Source organism: Triticum urartu, chromosome 7, assembly GCF_003073215.2.
Source record: "Triticum urartu cultivar G1812 chromosome 7, Tu2.1, whole genome shotgun sequence".
Lineage (NCBI taxonomy): Eukaryota > Viridiplantae > Streptophyta > Magnoliopsida > Poales > Poaceae > Triticum > Triticum urartu.
The window spans coordinates 628,027,794-628,045,874 of record NC_053028.1 but is presented as its reverse complement, the minus strand read 5'-3'; the positions used below and the strand labels follow the sequence as shown (position 1 = coordinate 628,045,874).

Here is an 18,081-nt window from a genome sequence, read left to right as displayed (position 1 = left end):
TCATATGTTGGTATTCTGGAGTAATTGCTCCGGGTGGAACTGACTACTCTAAGTCACCACTCCCTTCTTGATTTCAACCATGCATGTGACAATCTCCATGAAGTGGAAAGAGTGGAGTGAAAATGATTGGTCTACTGATGTATCATGCTTTTGAGCCGACTCCTATCCTATGTTTGCGCAAGGAACGATGTCCAGCTGCAGGAGCTCATTGCACGTCAGAGGATCCAATTGGTATACCCAAACCACCAAGATGACCGGTTAATTTTGGAGCTAGCCAATCATGTGTAGCAGCCCTTATAATAAGTACTGCTATATATATTACTGAAGTCCGCAGTCGGGTGACTTCTCAAAAATGTGACTCTGCACTACTGTAATCTAGCTTCTTCCTCTCTGCTTGTATGGGTTGATTATAATTGCTTCTTCATCATATCAGAAAAATGGCATTTGCTACTGCGATCCTATGTGGCGATTTGATCAATGCTATTGCATATTGGGATTGTCATGTTAAGTTTCGAGATGCTACTATCAAGTTATGCATTTTTTGCATGTAGTAGTACAATCTCCTCGAATATCAGCTTGTGTGGTGTTGCCCTATGGGTAACTTTATCTCTACAAGCTTATCTCTGCATCAAAGATTGTTCTCTCGCTCAGATGCCAACAAATCATGTTATCATCTTCAAATATATATAAACAAAGTTGTTTAATTGCAGAACATTTGAATTGTATAGATTAGCAGTATATATCCATAATTTCAGACCCCAAAAAGGTTCAAGGTTTTTATGTGAGTTACTTGTTCTGTACAAAAGCTAGATCTCAGGCTGTCAACATTGTCCAATTTCATGCATATATAAAAAGATTATATTGTTATAGAATAATTTTCTTATAGGATAATTGTCTTATAGATTAGATTTCAGGCGTTCGATATTGTCCAGTTTTATGCACAAATTCATGTACTGGATAAAATTTGTGTCCAACGACACCTTTTATGTTATCAAAAATTCTGGCCAACGGTGACTTGCATTGCTCCTGAAGTGTACCAATTATTACATCATGCTGTTTATATCACCTTGATGTTTCATTGTTGATGAAAGGAACCAATTTAATCCTCAAGTTTTTTCCTCATTCTATCGGGGGATAGCATGTTATTAAAAGATGTTTTGCATCCCTATTTATTTTTATAAATGCCAACCATTTTAATTTAAAAATGTATGGGTGCAGCAACGCGCGCCATCGATGATCTAGTTTGTATTGTAATTGAGCACCTTTGATATATATTTTCTGAATAAATTGTTGTGAGATTAGAATTGAGCTATTCATGTTATTCTTTTACCATATTTTGTATGACATTTGGATTAGGTAGAAAATAAATTAGAGTGTGCACACCCTTCATTTTATTACTGGGTCCACCAATGGATCACACACACCATAATTGTGGAGGATGAGGGTGATGGAGTTCTCCATGGTTTTAATTTTCAAAACATGGGTGATCCTATCCAGCTTTCGTAGCAGAATCTGACGACATTTGAGGGTTTTCTCCAAATGCAGGATCCGCAATCGAGAAACTCATGAGCAGCTCCAGAACAATTTGGGTGAGCATTTTTGGGCGTTTCATATAGAGAATTTAATTCAAACTTGAACTATTTTATTTCAAAACTTTTTTTATTGTAATATTTTTATTTAAATTATTGTTGCATTGGAATATTTATCTTTCTAAAGCTTAAGAATTGTGATATTTCTCTTTGATTGAGTACTTCGGGTATAGAAAGAAAACACTATGAGCAGTCTGCACTTGGTGGCCTCCGTCCGCGGATACGTCCAGGTCTGTTTTGGAGATCCGCGTTGGAGTTGCCTTTAGCTAGGTAGATGAGAATACCGAAATCTCAAATAATCAGCCAAATAACAGTTACCAAAAGAAAAGAAAAACTACTTTAAAATGAAAGCCATCAAAGCGTGCTTAGTGGAAGTTATCTCAACTGTCTCCCTTTGGAACTGTGCTAAATCTGAACGTGCCCTATAATATAATGAAACACATGCGCATGCATTAGAAATTCAACCCTGCTGCCCATGAACTGGCATACTCCATGTTACAGGACAAATGAACAATTGCTAGGTACAACGCCCATGCAAAACAGTTCAAGAACTTGCAGGGCATGGCCGGTTACGGATCTCTAGTTCCGATGCATGTGTCAGGTTTCTTCTCACATTCATATGCCGGATATACACATGCAGTATTTCTGCTAGACTTGCCAAAACAGAGCAATGGTGCTGCATTTCCACATGTAAAAGGGGCAATCATTACTATTCATCAAAATGACAGAAATGTAAAAAAAAAAGGCCTTCTCGCTGGACCAAGCATTGCAAAAATGGTGACAACTTTGTAGCAGTAGTAGTAATTTACAAAAGAGGCTCTGAAGCTAGAAGAAAACTGATCTTACAAGCAGCGGCACCAGCCGAGTAAGCGTTTGGGCAGCAATAAGCGCAGCCAAGGTTGAGAGCATGTGCAGCGTTTCCATACTACGATGATGACTCAGAATCTCCTTCCTTGAACACCTTCACCCAGTTATCAACGCTGTCGATCACTTCACCGGTCTTCTTCAGGTAGCGGACCTTGGTGCCATCCTCGAGGATTTTGTGCCCAACCCTACTCGTCACGTTCTTCTCCTTTGAGTAGAGCATCATGTTCGAGCTATGAATGGGGCCTTCAATCTGACAAAAATAATTCCCCAAAGTCTCGTCAGAAGATAATAATTACGACACTGAATCTATGTTCTTGCCAGGTAAATATGCGAGCATACAAGGCAAGAGGAATGGAGAGACGAAGTTTTCAGAAAAATACTACTGACCATGACAATTTCACCCGGTTCATCCTCTGTGCCTTTCTTGTGCTTTGACTTCAAGTTCAGATCCTTCACTATCACAGTGCTGTTGTGCTTGTAAAGCCGTACAACTTCTCCAACTTTACCTTTCTCACGGCCTGCGATGACCTGCACTGTGTCGCCGACCCTAACATGCATCTTGTGCAGCATAGGAAGACTGTTTGGCTTACACTTCTTCCGTTCCCACCGCTTAAGCTGTAGTGGAGAAGGATTACTGACATTTAGCAGCAGCTAGCTGAGAAAGTATGAGATGATAAACCCAGATTGGCACTCACCCTCATTTCAATTGGGCTTGTCTTGGCCATGAATCTGACCTGTGTATCAAATTTATGCACAGCTTGTTAAAGTTTCACATGAAAAGAACATATTGATTCGCTTCTAAGAAAATACAAAAGGACAGATTTATCGTTTATGTTATGTTGCAAAATCACACAGACGGCCACCACAGACCAGGTAAGAAACTGTAGGGTCGTGCTATACTTCTTTGCATGAGTTTTTCCTCTCCTTTTCACAAAAATGTGTCTCACATAAGTACCAAAGATCTGTCTGTATAACTTAATTAACAGCTATTATCTTGTCTCAGCTGTTTTCCGTGCACCATTTTGGGACAACTACATTCAGTATGATTTCTAGCCTCCTTTTCCTATCAGTCAGGAATTAGCAATAGTGAAATTATTATATGAAGAGGGTAAAATAGGCTATGTTCAAGAGGCAAGACACTGATGAGGGCATAGAAATGAAAGCATGTGTTCAGTATAATCAAGTGCCATTTTGGGTTAAAAAACTGTATTCAGTGATATGCTTCTGATACACTACGAGCATGACAATCATTTGTCATAGCCTATCTTACGAGAGAATCGAGCTGCCCGTTAGTTTCCATCATCTTTTACTGACAGAATGAATACAACATTTGTTTCTGACAGTCATACTTGATATGTGCCAGCAGAATAGAACAAAATAAACTTGTCCATGGTCTCATTAGTTGTGACAAGAGAATAGATCAGCAGAAATAAGCATGGAAATTTTATCACCGATTTAATCTAAAAATGTTACTGCCACTAGATTGCAACAAACTGGAGGTACACCGTTTACACCGCCCACGGCACATTTGGCACAACCAAAATTTGCAGCATAAACATAACTATTCTGTGGCGGTGACCCTACTCTAAAACATGGGAGACAACACAATTTGCCCAATCGACACTCACACTCAAAATCTAGGAATTCGAACATTCTCCACTCCCACTCAATCCATCCTCACAAATAAATTTGGGACAAAGGCAGCAGAAACCTCCAGCACAACAGCGAGCAAGGCAGAACCGGCATTCACCGTCGCCGTCATGCATTACCATTTCCACCAAGCTCTAGACTTGCAAGCCCAGACGCATGGCAGGCAAGAGGGGATTTAAGGAAGAAAGGGGGGGAGGCGGCACGGGTTAGTGATTACCCCAGACGGCGCGGCGGAGAAGGTGGCGGCGAGCGGGTTACCCCAGAAGGCGCTGGTGCTCGCGGCCGAGACGGAGAGCGCCCCCATGGCGCCCTGCAGCGCCGCCATGCCGGCCATCGTCGCCGTTCCCTTCCTCACTCACTCGCTCGCAGAGAAGCAGCAGCAGCGGCCAGCGGATAACGAAGCGGCTCTGTGCTCCCGGACAGGATAACGGAAGGAAGCGCCTCTTGCTAGTGGTTTATAGATGGGCTTCGATGCTAACGGGCCGGGCCTTCGGCCGGATCTAATGCGCCGAATGGGCGCCGGGTATCCAGCCCGGCCCGCCAGCCGCCCGTCGTCTTCCTCGTGGCGTCACGCGTCGGCCAGCCGTCGGCGTCACGAGAGGGACGCGGGCGCCGCTCCTCCTCGGAGCGGAACCACGCCACGAGGCCACGCGGCACCCGGGACAGCCGCTTGCGTCCCCCGGACTCCCGGAGGCCCCGCCGCCGACGCGCGCAAGCCAAGCGACGGTTGCCGCCGAGGCAAGCAGCAAAGCCGACCCCCTCCCCCTCTCTTTCCCCCCCTCCATTTTTCTACGGATTGCCGGCAAAAAGCTCCCCTCTTCATCCACGGTGATTTTTCCGCTTGGGCGGTGGCGGTGGGCGGCGACGTGGATGGATCAGCTTCTCGTCCCTTTTGCGATCTCAGGGCCCCAACGCACGGAGAGGGGGGAGGGTGACGTGCCATCTCCGATATTCCACTCTCCTAAATCCCAATCATGGCGTCACCGCGGCAGCTTCGAGCCCTCCACCAAAGATTCCGAAGCCTATCCATGCCGCCCCAACGGCCGCGTTTCTCTGCATTATTTTGCCACGAACCATAGGATATACATGCTACATGTGCTGATCTGCACTACATTCCCAGGCAGTTAGTCAGTCCAGCGAGCGCGGCCGCTCGCTCCACCGGATCACCATCGCCGGATCGACCCCGTCCCTTTCCTGTAACTACCATGGATAGTTGTTAAATCGTTGCCCGGATTGTTCCTGCCGTGCAAGCAAGACATTATGTCTCCCATGGGATAAGCGTGAGTGCGACTGCAGGGGGGCTGTTGAGCCCCTGATCTTTATTAGGATTCTTGCCTCTCTTCTTTATAATTCGTTGGGCCTTGAAACAGTTGCTGAGTATGGATGGGACATGTTGTGATCAACATGTAGGCAGATTGTTTTGTCAGCATGCGGCGTTGCCAAACGAAATGGATAACAATAGGTTGTCTATTTTATTGGACAATTGCCGTGGTCATCACTTAGCACCATGTCAATGATAAATTACTCTTAATATCTTGCGGGGATCAGGTTGGCACTTTAGTAAGAAAAAGGCACCATCTTGCTAATAATGGGGCCTTCCCTCCATCTCCATGCTGGTAGTTATGTAAGAACTTGGCACAATTCTCAGACCGGAGTAGATTCTGAAATCCGAATACGCTCCGGCTTATCTGTGCAGTCATGGTCCATGAATCCTGGAGTTTGAGATTCTTGCGCACAAGCAAGGGTTTCCTTTGCTTCACTCATGCCACTTCACAACAGGACGTGTCAAGGAGTTCACTTCTCTTGCTGATCAAAGGTCCAGCTGACAGAGATAGTTCAGCCTATTTGGCCTCCTTGGAGTTACTTAGCAGAGACGCACGTTGATGGGCTTCAGAGACAAGTGAAGCTCATCCTCCAGTTGCCTCCCACGCTCACCAACTCGCCGAGGTTTATATATATATCTTAGCATCATGTCTGGTACTCATCCATGGAATAAAGACATGAGTAGTTAGAGCTTCAAACTGAAGGAAAAGCCATGGGTGTCTTGACGCTGGTTCATATCCTTGTCAGCTTTGCCGCCTGTGCCGAGGCCATACGGAGAGCCGACTTCCCCCCTGGTTTTACCTTTGGGACTGCTTCCTCGGCTTACCAGGTCAAGTATTGCGAAAACACCCATCTCTCTGATTTCAGCCGTTCTGTCTTTAGTTACTTGTCTGATAGTTGTTTCTGGTCAATATTTTACCAGTACGAGGGTGCTGTCAATGAAGGTCAGCGTGGACCTACGATATGGGATACTCTCGCAAGTCGACCTGGTACAGTAATGATGTGATTTGTTGCAAAAACTACTCTGCTCTGAAGATTATAACTGAATGTCGTGTTTTTCTTCTGCAGGGAGGGTGATAGATTTCAGCAATGCAGACGTTGCCGTTGATCACTACCATCGCTACAAGGTAAGATAACCAATCAATCTCTTTTTCGTTTACATGATTTAGTTCATTCATTTATTATGCTATATATGTAGCTGGAATTTGAACTCTTCCTTAATCATTGATGTTGGGTTCGTAGCATCCTGTTAATCCAATTTTGTTAGATAATTTCCTGTTGATCCAGTGATGCGTTATTGATGGTAAACTTATTAGAGATTATTTTGTCAACATGTAAGAATGTCCCCTGATGCCTGCATGCCTGCACTCTTGAGTCCTGACACCTGATAAAATTTGCCTGCCTCACATTTTATCTGCTTCTAGTAATTTAGAAAAAGATGGAACGGCTTGTGCATTTTCAAAAGATACTTGATATCTCTAAGCATCAATGTATTAACTAATTAGCATTTTGTTGCTAGTTTCATCTTGTCCTTTCTGTTTTGACAGTTGAAACACTAACTTAATATATCAAACTACAAATCCACTTTTCTACTAGCATGGTGTTTCAAAAATTAAAGGCAGCAGAAAGACTATTTCTAAGGTTATTCTGAATCTGAGATGTCATTTTGGTTCTGCAAGAAGGTTTTTTGAAATAGAGCCTCGTATTTCTTATATCTGTCCAATTACTAGTATTCTTAGACTAGGTTTATGATAAAATGAGAAGATCAGCTACACCAATAAATTATCTATAGCTGACAAGCCTAGCACTGACTGGCAGGAAGATGTTGACTTAATGAAGGATATTGGCGTGGATGCATACCGGTTCTCTATCTCATGGGCACGCATCTTCCCAAGTATGTCTCAGGTAAATTCTGTTCAATTATATTTATGTTCTTCACTCTTCCTCCTAACTGTATAGATGATTGTCTTTCCAGATGGAACAGGCAAGCCTAATGAAGAAGGGTTGAGTTACTATAACAACCTCATAGATGTTCTATTAGAAAAAGGTGATCTGTTTTCCACATTTCAGTGTCTGCACAATGCAAGCAGCTGCCTACTTCCATTTTTATGATTATATATCCATTTTTAGTTTTTCTGTATCTGTGCATCAGGTATACAACCATATGTAACACTATTCCATTGGGACCTTCCACAAGCACTGGAGGATAAATATGGTGGCTGGTTAAACTCGCAAATCGTGTATGTAACACTGTTGCATGACCTTCTTCAGATGAAGCTTTCTTGCACAATCTATGTCACATAAAAGTTCTTTATTTTCGCATGAAAAAACTGGTTTGGTTGATCCTGACAGATAAATTACACAGGGAGGATTTTGTTCGCTATGCCTCTACTTGCTTCAAGGAGTTCGGAGATAGAGTGAAGCACTGGATCACCATTAATGAGCCCCATAACTTTGCAATTGACGGCTATGATTTCGGCATCCAAGCACCTGGGAGGTGTTCCATTATATCTCATTTGTTCTGTAAGGAGGGTACATCATCAACTGAACCCTATATTGTGGCTCACAACATACTCTTAGCTCATGCTGGTGTTTTTCATGCTTACAAGCAACATTTCAAGGTAATCCATTGCAAGCACATCCTTAAGTAGTGTTTCTTAAGAAAAGAAATGAACGCTGTTATGTGCTAATTGCAGAAAAAGCAAGGAGGCCTCATAGGAATCGCACTTGACTCCAAGTGGTATGAACCATTGTCGGATGTCGATGAAGACAGAGAAGCAGCAGCACGAGCTATGGACTTTGAGCTTGGATGGTGAGACAATAAGTACCAACTTTGATGTGCGGACATCAAGTTAATTTCTGTAGATAGCTTTGTTCCTGTATTAACTTGAGAATTTGTGAACCTGATTACAGGTTCTTGGATCCGTTAATGTTTGGCCGCTACCCTGCTTCTATGCAGAAACTTGTAGGCGACAGGCTACCTCAATTTTCAAGTCAGGAATCACAGTTAGTATCTGGGTCACTAGATTTTGTAGGCATAAACCACTACACGACATTATATGCTAGGAACGACAGGATGCGGGTAAGGAAACTTGTGATGAACGATGCTTCAACCGATGCTGCTGTCATCTCAACTGGTCAGTCTTGACAGATGAAGATATCACAAACCTCCTAATACATTTTCAGTCTTACTAACTTCCTCACCGCATGCGCTATGCAGCTTACAGGCATGGAAAGAAAATAGGAGAAACGGTATACTTGCAGCTTCATATTTTCTCTAAACTTTCGTTGGTTATCTTATATGCAATCACATGTTTGATTGGCAATACATGTTTATGTGTGGACTTTCAGGCAGCGTCGAATTGGCTGCACATAGTTCCCTGGGGCATGTTCAGCCTGATGAAACATGTTAAAGAGAAGTATGGGAATCCACCCGTGTTCATCACTGAAAATGGTAGGTAGCTGCGGATTGTACTGTTGGCAGACGATAAGATTTTTCTCCTTGGATAAACAGTCAGTGATGATTAACAAGCTGCTTATGGCAGGCATGGACGACGCAAACAGCCGGTTTTCAAGGTTGGAAAATGTCCTGCAGGACGATAAGAGGATACAGTACCACAACGACTACATGTCCAACCTCCTAGATGCTATAAAGTAAGATTTCAACTCTCTGTGCCGAGTGAGAACTGAACCACCAACATCGCTGATGATCATCACCTGTTGAGCTACGGTACTCAAGTGCTGGATATGCAACCTGAATGAATGGCTGCAGGAAGGAAGGGTGCAACATCCAGGGGTACTTCGTGTGGTCGCTGCTGGACAACTGGGAGTGGAACTCGGGGTACACGGTGCGCTTCGGCCTCTACTACATCGACTACAACAACAACCTGACGAGGATACCCAAGGCGTCCGTCGAGTGGTTCACCCAGGTTCTGGCCCGGAACCGGAAGACCGCTGCCGTCGTGTAGATAACAAACAGTACAGTGGTTCTTCAGTCACCGTTCCAATTGTGCATAGTTACCATATACACACATCCGTACATACCTTATTAGGAGGCAAAATTGTAACTGGAGAATTCCCTACTCGACCGTCAGCAATGCCCTCGACGTGTCGCGGTTGTGCTTGTATAGTGTTGTTACAGAGATCAACAAGAGAACTGTACATCCCATCATTTTTATTGGTGTATGTGGATAACACTAAACAGTGATTCTTCAGTAACCGTTTCAACTGTGCATATTACACATTTTTTCGATAAAAGGCGATTTTATTATCTCAAATGTAGCATCAAGCGGATACAAAGCATTATGAGCAACATCCGGCCTCTGCATAATTAGGATGCACACGGCCCAATACAAGGGTCTGACAAAAATTGATGAAAAAAACCGACAAATCGGCAACAGTAGAGCTCTATAGACCGACACTATGCCTATGTTGATGGAGGTGGTGGATCGATCCGAAGGTTATGTCGCCACCCATGTTGGGAAAAAACCTCCATAGCCACCTGCTCCAATCACATACACACCGCCTTAAACAGCGGTTGGTCCTCCGGTCGTTGTAACATAGACCACATACGTAGCAATTGCGTACATCGGAAAATAACCTGTAGAGGAGAAGCATTTCTTCCATTAAAAACAAAATCATTTCTACATAGCCAAAGCGACCAAATTAAGGCATACGCTCCCATCCTTATTAGAGTTTTGAACCTATTTGAAATACCGTCCAACCAATGTCCAAAAATATTGGCAACAGTTGTGAGCAGATACAGATTTGACGCTATTTGGATGACTGACCACGTAGAATGTGCAAACTTGCATTGGAAAAGGAGGTGTTTGATTGTCTCGTCATGAGTACAAAAACAACACTTCTTACTCCCTTGCCAGTTGCGTCGTGCGAGATTGTCTTTGGTTAACACAACCCCCCTACGAAGATACAACATGAAAAATTTAACTTTTAGTGGAATCTTGGACTTCCAAATTTTCTAGTTATTACTCACTGGTATCTCAGAATGTGTGAGCGCACGATACATAGAGTCTACAGTGAAAGACCCTGATGTAGTAAGGTTCCAGCGAAACACATCCCGGCCTTGTGTCAGGTTAATCGAATCCAGTCGGGATAAAAGATTATGCCATGACACAAGTCGAGGGTCAATCAAATCCCGCCTGAACGAAATATTCGGCGGGAATGAACTGAGCACTTGCGCAATAATATTATTCTTATCGCGAACAATGTTGTATGAGCCTGGATATTGTTCTCGGAGACTGACATTGCCTAGCCAGATGTCTTCCCAAAAACGAATCTCCGACTCATCCTTTATCGCGAAAGACCCAAAGCGAAAGAGATGTTTCTTTGTCGCCATTAGGCCAGCCCAAAAGTGCGAATCGCCAAGTCTCCAAAATGCCTGGGACACCGCCTTTTGACCTAGATACTTGTTTCGCGGCATGGTTTGCCAAACACCATTCTCAGTAAGAAATTTGAACAACCATTTACTGAGTAGGGCTTCGTTTTTGACCTGCAAGTCATGAATTCCGAGCCCTCCTTGGTCTTTCGGCCTACAAACCACGCTCCATTTGGCCAGCATACATAATATGTTAGAAGCAAAATGTAACATACATGACCATCGACCACGCCGTCTAATGCGTCGCAGTCGTGCTTGTACATTGATGTTCCGAGATCAACAAGAGAATTACACATCCTTTTTCTTGTATGTGTATGTTGAAGCTGTTTTCTTTTCCTCTGCTCAAAGTTGAACTGACGGTGAGATGCCAGCTCCAAGTTCAGCCAGGTTCTAGCTTATTCTTCAGTCACCATTTCAACTCTGCATGTTGCACATGTACTGTACATACCTTAGGAGCAAAATGTAACCCACACGACCATCGACCGCGCCCGTCAAACGTGCCGCGGCCGTGCTTGTCCATGGATGTTACAGAGATCAGCAAGAAGGCTTATCCAGTTCTTCTTGAGCATCCCATCCGTTTTATTCTACTGTGGTGTATTTATATGTTGAATGTGGATGCTGCTTTCCTTTTCTCCCCAAAGTTGAATTGACAGTGAGATGTGCTCACACACACACACACACACACACACACACGCACACAGTGATTCGAGCTGCTGAACTTTAAGGTGTGCTTGTGCAGACGAAGACAAACCCTGAAAAGTTTAAGATGCCGTCCGTTGGGGGCCATGCCGCATGGCCCCGGCAACTTCAGGTCTTGAGTTGAGCAATGGTCCCTCTCCCCTCTCCCCTGAAATTTCGAGCTATTCCCCTCTCCCCTCGTAGCAATTTCCGCCTGAAGCTGCAAGCTTTGTGCCTGCGAGTAAAACGCCGAGATGATTGATCCGGTGGACGCAGTTTCACCTGAGCTTCACCTGCCCGGCCTCCTCTCTTGGATGCTACCAAAACGCCTTTCGGGCGCCATGTGCCACGCCGCAGCTCACGCATTTTCCCCCGGATTCCCTCGGAAACCCAACTGTTTTCCCCAGCAGAATTCATGAGTTTCCCCCAATGGGGCCTCGATGCACGCGCGAGCTAGCTTGCACACAGCTTCCTGAATTTCACCCAAAGCTTCCAGCAGAATTTCCTGCACTTACCCAACGTGGAGGCCCTGACGTGGGTGCTTTTTTGTTATGGTTTTGTTTGTTGGTGAATCAGCTGCCAACATGGCAACGTGCCGCCACATCGTACTGATCATTGGTGGCAGGAGGGCCGCGAAAGCGACGGCCTGAACAGTGAACACAAATGATATTTATTTATTTTTGAGAGGAAACACAAATGATAATTGGGGAAGAAGAAGACGATGAAGAGGGAATCACACATGGAAAATGCGGGGACGAGATGTGGAAGGAGGTGCGCAGCGACAACGAGGCGAGAGGGCAGGTAGTAAGCACGAGTGAACTTGTCGCCAGGCGCTCATATATTTGTCAGCGTGTGGGGCAAAGACGAGAAAAGTGTGCGTGGCCCCGGTGAAAGCTATCCAGGCCCCGGGAACGAAGTACTGCAAGGAAAATGCCGTACACGAGAGCCGAGACGGAGACGGGATTCCTCGACTTTCTTTTTTTTTGACGAGAATAGCAGGAGCTCTGCCTTTGCATTATAGGTAGAACGAGTTCAGAACGTACAACATGTGGCCACCAGAAGAGAAGCCGAGCCGTTCAGCCGTGCCGGGACGCTCCACGTGCGTGGGTTTCTGAGTTCTGATCGAAGGTTCCGTGGAAACTTTGGGGAAAACCTAGTGGAATTTCTTGGCTTTTACAGCACGGTGGCCACCGTGGACAACCAGATGGGAAACTTCTTTTTTCTTTTTTTGAAGGGCAGATGGGAAACTTCTTGCGGATAAGGTATCTGTGTAGTGAGAACGGGGTACTACGTGGTGAGAGACCGAGATACGTCCGGTGTTTGTTTCCAGAGAAATACCAGACGCGATGGAGAAACGCACCCCGTACATACTCGCTTGGCGGCTAAGAAATAGCATGGGCTTGACGAGGTTCAGAATCGGCAAAGGCTGACCTTTGACATCTCGCTATCCGACGCTAGGAAGTTAAATCACTGGAAAATAACCTGACCTCCGAGACGCCGATGACAAGCATACACACTTTGACCTCTACGGTAATACTATGGACATCAAGCATTTGTTGATGATTTACTAATGAACGGTGTGAATAAGTGATTACCTGCTACCAAATCTCAACAACACACAATGATTGGCCCCGGAGCTGCATATCAGACTAGCCGACGACTCTAACACCCAAGCGTCGAGAGCAAACGCCCTACAAGCCAAAGTCGGTTTCTGGAGACGCCGATTCGGCTTCCAGAGCGGCCTCAAGGTGTGCACCTTCCCAGCGGATGACAGATCATTGAACAACACGAACCACTGATGTACTACCTCTCTTTTGGTTTATAGGGCGTGCGCGTACCCCTAGGTCGTTAATTTGACCAACTTAATACAAGTCATATAACACAAAAAATATACCAATATAAACTTCAGATGCTCTATTTTCAAACCGTATAATTTTTGTGTTATATAGTTTATATTAAGGTGATAAAATTAGCAACCTAGGTATACGCGTAGGACTTATAAACTGAAACGGAGGTAGTATGAAGGAAGACGTGACATTTAAGGTGATGCCCCCCATGGGGAGGCGTCATATATGTTGTCGACGCCCACTTCGTCCACGGTCGAAATTTTGGTGTTCACCTTGAGAGCTCAAGATCCAAATGACACTGAAAGTGAAGGTTCTCTATAACAACACCTACAAAGAGGGTGATAGAGTTTGAGGATGTTGTCACCACCAACATCCACCAAAGTCGGTGCTAGGCTTTCGCCTGGTGACGGAGTCGATTTTGCCGAGTATCGGGTAGGGGTCCCGAGCTAGTAGCCTAGATGCGATGGTAACAAGGATATGATTTTACCTAGGTTCGGACTCTCTCGAAGAGGTAATGCCTACGTCATGCTTGTGTTTGTATTGAGATTTGGGATCTCAAAAGGTACAGGTTGATCTACAACGAGATTGTTGTCTGTTTTCTACGAGCCCTACCTCTTGGTTTATATAAATACCAGGGAGTCTACGGTTACAAATAAGTCAGGTATGTATAAAGTAATCACATTGTAGACGACCTCTAAGTCTTGGAGTATGTGCCAAGTCTTCGGGAACATTCATTCTACGCGCCATGGTCCTTCTGGAGATGGCCCTTCGGTGAGCCATCATGGGGAGTGCTCGGCCCGGCCCACTTTGCCGGGAGATGACATGGTGAGTGACCCCTAGTTTGGGACACCATCACCTGGAGCTTACTAAACCGAACATCATTGCATCATGCCCCCACAATCCTCTTTGACTCATAGCAATAATGCATCCTAGACAACTCGTCGACACCAACATCCATCACCATGGCTGGCGGACCACCGCGGCACCACAAATCCGTCATGGCCGCCCCATTCCCCTAGTGCTCTTGCCGCCATCCTCATCCTCCATCCTCGGCACACCGCAGGCCGCCAACAAGAACCAGCGTCAAGCCGACTGCACTTGCACCCACAATGGTGCATGCCACAACAACCTGGTGTTACCACCGCCGCATACCACAAGTATGCGCCTACGCAAAAGAAAACAAAAACAGGGGGCTGGGGCGGCTTTGCTGGTAGCCAACCAAATATCTGTTTGGAAAATGGTGAGAGATTTTTTTTTGAAAATACAGATAGATCATGGGTATGTTTAGAGAATCTATAACCAGACTCCTCAAAACGCTCCCTATATGAATCGGGACCAATGCCCCCACGAGGCCCGGCAGGCCCGTGGCATCACGAATCGGGACCAATGCCCCATGGGTCCCGGTTCTGGACTGAACCGGGACTAACGGGCTGACCCGGCCTGAACCAAAGCCCTCTTTTCTACTAGTGGATCTAGCCCATGTTGGCTGACCCTGATCCTACATAAATTCATCTCTATCCGTTCCCGGACAAAACCCTAGCCACTCTACTCCACTTTTCTCTGCCCCAAGCTCCATTCCGGCTATCCTCGACCTTCTCCAGCACGACGGGCAGCGGATTTGGCCCTGAGCTCTCTCGATCCATCGACTCGAACCTCGTCCCATGCGGGGACGAGGAGGAGATGGTCGTTTGCTCTTGCACCTACGATGGTGCATGCCACAACAAACTTGGCGTTGCCGCTGCCGCATACCAAAGTCTCCGCCTACGCAGAAGAAAACAATGACGGGAGGAGGGAGGCTTTGGCGGTAGCCAACCAAATATATATTTCAAAAATTGGTGAGGCAAAACTTTGAAATTCGAGATAGATCATGGGTAGGTTTAGATGATAGCACTAGGTATTTTGCATAAAGATTAAAGGGACATTTACATCTGTGCCCCTAACTCGAACCCACTACTCATATTTGCCCCTAATTTTGAAGCATGCTCAAATTTGCCCCTCCGCCGTTAAGTCACTACTCAGAAATGCCCTTCCGTACAGTACTGTAGCACTTTCCGTCCAATACTGTAGCACTTTCCGTTTGCTACAATACACATGGGCCTTTGACGGTCAAAGGCCTTTGACTGGACGGAAGGGCATTTCTGAATAGTGACTTAACGGCAGAGGGGCAAATTTGAGCATGCTTTGAAATTATGGGCAAATCTGAGTAGATTGGTTCGAGTTAGGGGCAGAAATGCAAATGGCCCAAGATTAAATGCTACCAAAATCCTACGAATCTAGTGTCGCCGTGCAGATTAGACCTAAATAAGGTCACATAAACATATACTTAGAGGCTAAGAAAACGTAGAAATGGGTGAAATTGGCTGGCACTCACATATACTCAATACTTAAAGCCGAGTTACGTAAGGAATTTGTCTTATCAACCATTGTACATATTCTTTTTTTTTTGAAGGGAACCATTGTACATATTCTTAGAGGCTAAGAAAACTCCAGAAATAAGTGAAATTGGCTGTGGGGGTCTCGACGCTCTTTCTTAAATCTTAACCCAGTCATCCATCCTCATTCGGCACACAACGAGACACCCATAAACTTACGCGCAAACAAACGAACGCTTACCTCGTTTTCTTTCAGCATCGCCCGGTACGGAACACAACAGTTTTACCCGCGAAGACGAGGCGGCCAGGCAGGCCAACCCGGGAGAGAAGCACGACGTCGACCCAGCCGACGGGCACCCAGGAAGCTGCTGCTGCTGCTGATGCCCAGCCCACGGCCAACTCACCCCTACGCCCAGCCTGTCCTCCCAGCGTCCTTCCTTCCCCGTCACCCCCACACATCGCCCGCCCATCCCACCCGTCCACCGCCCCCCTCCCGCCCGCGTGACCCCGGCACCTTCCCTGAAACCCACCTCCCTCCTCCTCCCCACTATTTATTCCCTCCCCTCCCCCACAATCTTCTCCACAACCACATCCCAACCAGCAGCGATCCATCCATCCTCCACAATCAGAGCAAGCGAGCGACCAAGAAACCATCACAGCGACCATCATCTTCTCTGCCTCCATGGCGGCGCACCAGCAGCAGCAACCGCAGCAGGCGGTGGGGTTCGAGGACTACCTGCCGGTGATGGCGGAGCGGCTGGGGGAGGAGGGCCTGATGGAGGAGCTGGCGGCGGGGTTCCGCCTGCTCATGGACCCGGCGTCGGGCCTCATCACCTTCCACAGCCTCCGCCGCAACGCGCCGCTGCTGGGCCTGGGCGCCATGTCCGACGACGACCTCCGCGGGATGCTCGCCGAGGGCGACTTCGACGGCGACGGCGCGCTGTCCCAGATGGAGTTCTGCGTCCTCATGGTCAGGCTCAGCCCCGACCTCATGGACCAGCCCCGCCGGTGGCTCGACGACGCCGTCGCCCAGGCCTCCCACTTCCTCTTCACCAGCTAGGCGGAGCATCTGGTGTCGATCGGATAGGAAATTAATCTTCTTCTTCGTTGTTGTTTTTTCTTCTCTCCCCCGCTGTTCATAGAGTCAGGATTCAAGAAAAGAAAGGGCACTGTCGATTGGTTGAATGATTTCGATGTGTACTCTCTCCCGCTCTCTGATGTTTCCCATGGGAATCTGAATTAATCGACATAAGCTTCTAAATTTTCAGCACAACTCGCCACATTGCCCTGTTCTCAGCCGCGCACCAGCAGAATCTAACTACGCTATGAACGTTGAGCAGCGTATGGCAGAGAGCCAGAGGGTGCGTCCCCCACCCTGATCGCTCCGCACTGGAATCTCTGGATTAATCGACATGAGCTTGTACGTTTTTCAACACCGCGTGCGATGCGACATTGGCCCTTCTCTGCTTCTTTCTTTGAGCAAATGCCCGTTCTCTGCTACGACCTACACACGAACGAAATCCAACTGCGTCCATACGACCAGCAGCCGCAATCGGTACATCAGTAAGATGACGCAGGTGTGCGTGTCGCGCCGGAAGAAAGCCGAAATCCTTTCACCGATTGCAAGAACCGTACGTTGAGAAGAGTGGCTGACAAAAGGCGTGCAGACTCGCACTCCGGTCCTCGCACAGCACGCAACGCCATAATCGGTCGATCCATCCATACATGCTTCCACGAGGCCGGGCATCGGCCGAACGCGTCGGCGCACACGTCATGGGTGAAATTCGGTGCAATACGTCATGGCGAGGGGCGGCGCCGGTGGTAGCAGCCTCCGGTCCGGTGGCGCCGAGGTCAACAACGAAGCAACCGTCCGGGGAAACTCAACTCGTGAAGCACAACGCACGCCCGAATTCAATTCAACTCGGCGTCCATGTCAATTCCTGCTACGTACTACTAGTGCTCCGTTCCGCTGTGTTTACTCGGTCCGGGCCGTGAGAAATATCCGAAACGCAACGAAAAGGAAGGCGCCGATGCACTAGTACGTCGTTGTCACCTCCCGTTACTCGTAGCAGTGCGCCTCGGCGTCGATCGGCCTCTGCTTTTGCCCGGACGCTGACCGGCAAGCGACGGTGCCTTCCTACGCGACGAAACTGAAGCTAAGCGATATGTAAAAAAGCGAGCTGAGTAGCGATGCGTGAAAAAAAGTACGTATGTCGGCCCGGGGAGCTTCCGGAAAGGTGGCCGGAAGCTTCAAAAGCGAGCGAGGGGGCGCGTGGGAAAGCAATTGCGAGCAGCCGCCGCCCGCACGGGGCCGGGCGGGGCGGTGCGGGCCCGGAGAAAGAAAAGAAGGCCGTCCACGT

The 18,081-nt window shown here is 46.9% G+C and overlaps 3 protein-coding genes across 6 annotated transcripts; 2 read left to right on the top strand and 1 right to left on the bottom strand.

The window, feature by feature from the left end:
* Positions 1 to 2,322: 2,322 nt before the first annotated feature.
* On the bottom strand, positions 2,323 to 4,564 carry LOC125519603 (50S ribosomal protein L24, chloroplastic-like). The gene is made up of 4 exons (XM_048684352.1): positions 4,324 to 4,564; positions 3,152 to 3,190; positions 2,844 to 3,071; positions 2,323 to 2,706 (listed from the first exon to the last, which is right to left on the bottom strand). Exons 1-4 carry the CDS (start codon positions 4,438 to 4,440, stop codon positions 2,515 to 2,517), a joined length of 576 nt encoding a protein of 191 aa, XP_048540309.1. The 5' UTR covers positions 4,441 to 4,564; the 3' UTR covers positions 2,323 to 2,514.
* A 40-nt stretch (positions 4,565 to 4,604) lies between these two features.
* On the top strand, positions 4,605 to 9,656 carry LOC125519601 (beta-glucosidase 25). 4 transcript variants are annotated; one of them, XM_048684350.1, is made up of 14 exons: positions 4,605 to 4,844; positions 6,177 to 6,258; positions 6,352 to 6,418; positions 6,498 to 6,556; positions 7,248 to 7,323; positions 7,405 to 7,476; positions 7,582 to 7,669; positions 7,795 to 8,050; positions 8,126 to 8,241; positions 8,343 to 8,566; positions 8,650 to 8,681; positions 8,781 to 8,883; positions 8,975 to 9,083; positions 9,202 to 9,656. In XM_048684350.1, exons 5-14 carry the CDS (start codon positions 7,263 to 7,265, stop codon positions 9,395 to 9,397), a joined length of 1,257 nt encoding a protein of 418 aa, XP_048540307.1. In that variant the 5' UTR covers positions 4,605 to 4,844; positions 6,177 to 6,258; positions 6,352 to 6,418; positions 6,498 to 6,556; positions 7,248 to 7,262; the 3' UTR covers positions 9,398 to 9,656. The 4 variants fall into 4 exon arrangements, with proteins under 4 accessions (XP_048540307.1, XP_048540308.1, XP_048540305.1 ...); XM_048684351.1 differs by lacking the exon at positions 4,605 to 4,844 and adding an exon at positions 5,929 to 6,053; XM_048684348.1 differs by lacking the exon at positions 4,605 to 4,844 and having other exon boundaries at positions 6,076 to 6,258.
* Positions 9,657 to 16,287: 6,631 nt separating this feature from the next.
* On the top strand, positions 16,288 to 16,988 carry LOC125520463 (calcium-binding protein PBP1-like). The gene has a single exon (XM_048685387.1). It carries the CDS (start codon positions 16,404 to 16,406, stop codon positions 16,779 to 16,781), a length of 378 nt encoding a protein of 125 aa, XP_048541344.1. The 5' UTR covers positions 16,288 to 16,403; the 3' UTR covers positions 16,782 to 16,988.
* The last annotated feature ends 1,093 nt before the right edge of the window (positions 16,989 to 18,081 follow it).

Excerpts from the sequence above, each read along its gene's own strand:
- LOC125519603 (XM_048684352.1), bottom strand. The coding sequence starts at position 4,440 with ATGGCCGGCATGGCGGCGCTGCAGGGCGCCATGGGGGCGCTCTCCGTC. Across the intron at positions 3,191-4,323 it reads TCTCCGCCGCGCCGTCTGGG|GTCAGATTCATGGCCAAGAC; the intron begins GTAATCACTAAC and ends TTTGATACACAG. Across the intron at positions 3,072-3,151 it reads CAAGCCCAATTGAAATGAGG|CTTAAGCGGTGGGAACGGAA; the intron begins GTGAGTGCCAAT and ends TCTCCACTACAG.
- LOC125519601 (XM_048684348.1), top strand. The coding sequence starts at position 6,142 with ATGGGTGTCTTGACGCTGGTTCATATCCTTGTCAGCTTTGCCGCCTGT. Across the intron at positions 6,419-6,497 it reads TACTCTCGCAAGTCGACCTG|GGAGGGTGATAGATTTCAGC; the intron begins GTACAGTAATGA and ends TTTCTTCTGCAG. Across the intron at positions 7,477-7,581 it reads AGATGTTCTATTAGAAAAAG|GTATACAACCATATGTAACA; the intron begins GTGATCTGTTTT and ends TCTGTGCATCAG.
- LOC125520463 (XM_048685387.1), top strand. The coding sequence starts at position 16,404 with ATGGCGGCGCACCAGCAGCAGCAACCGCAGCAGGCGGTGGGGTTCGAG.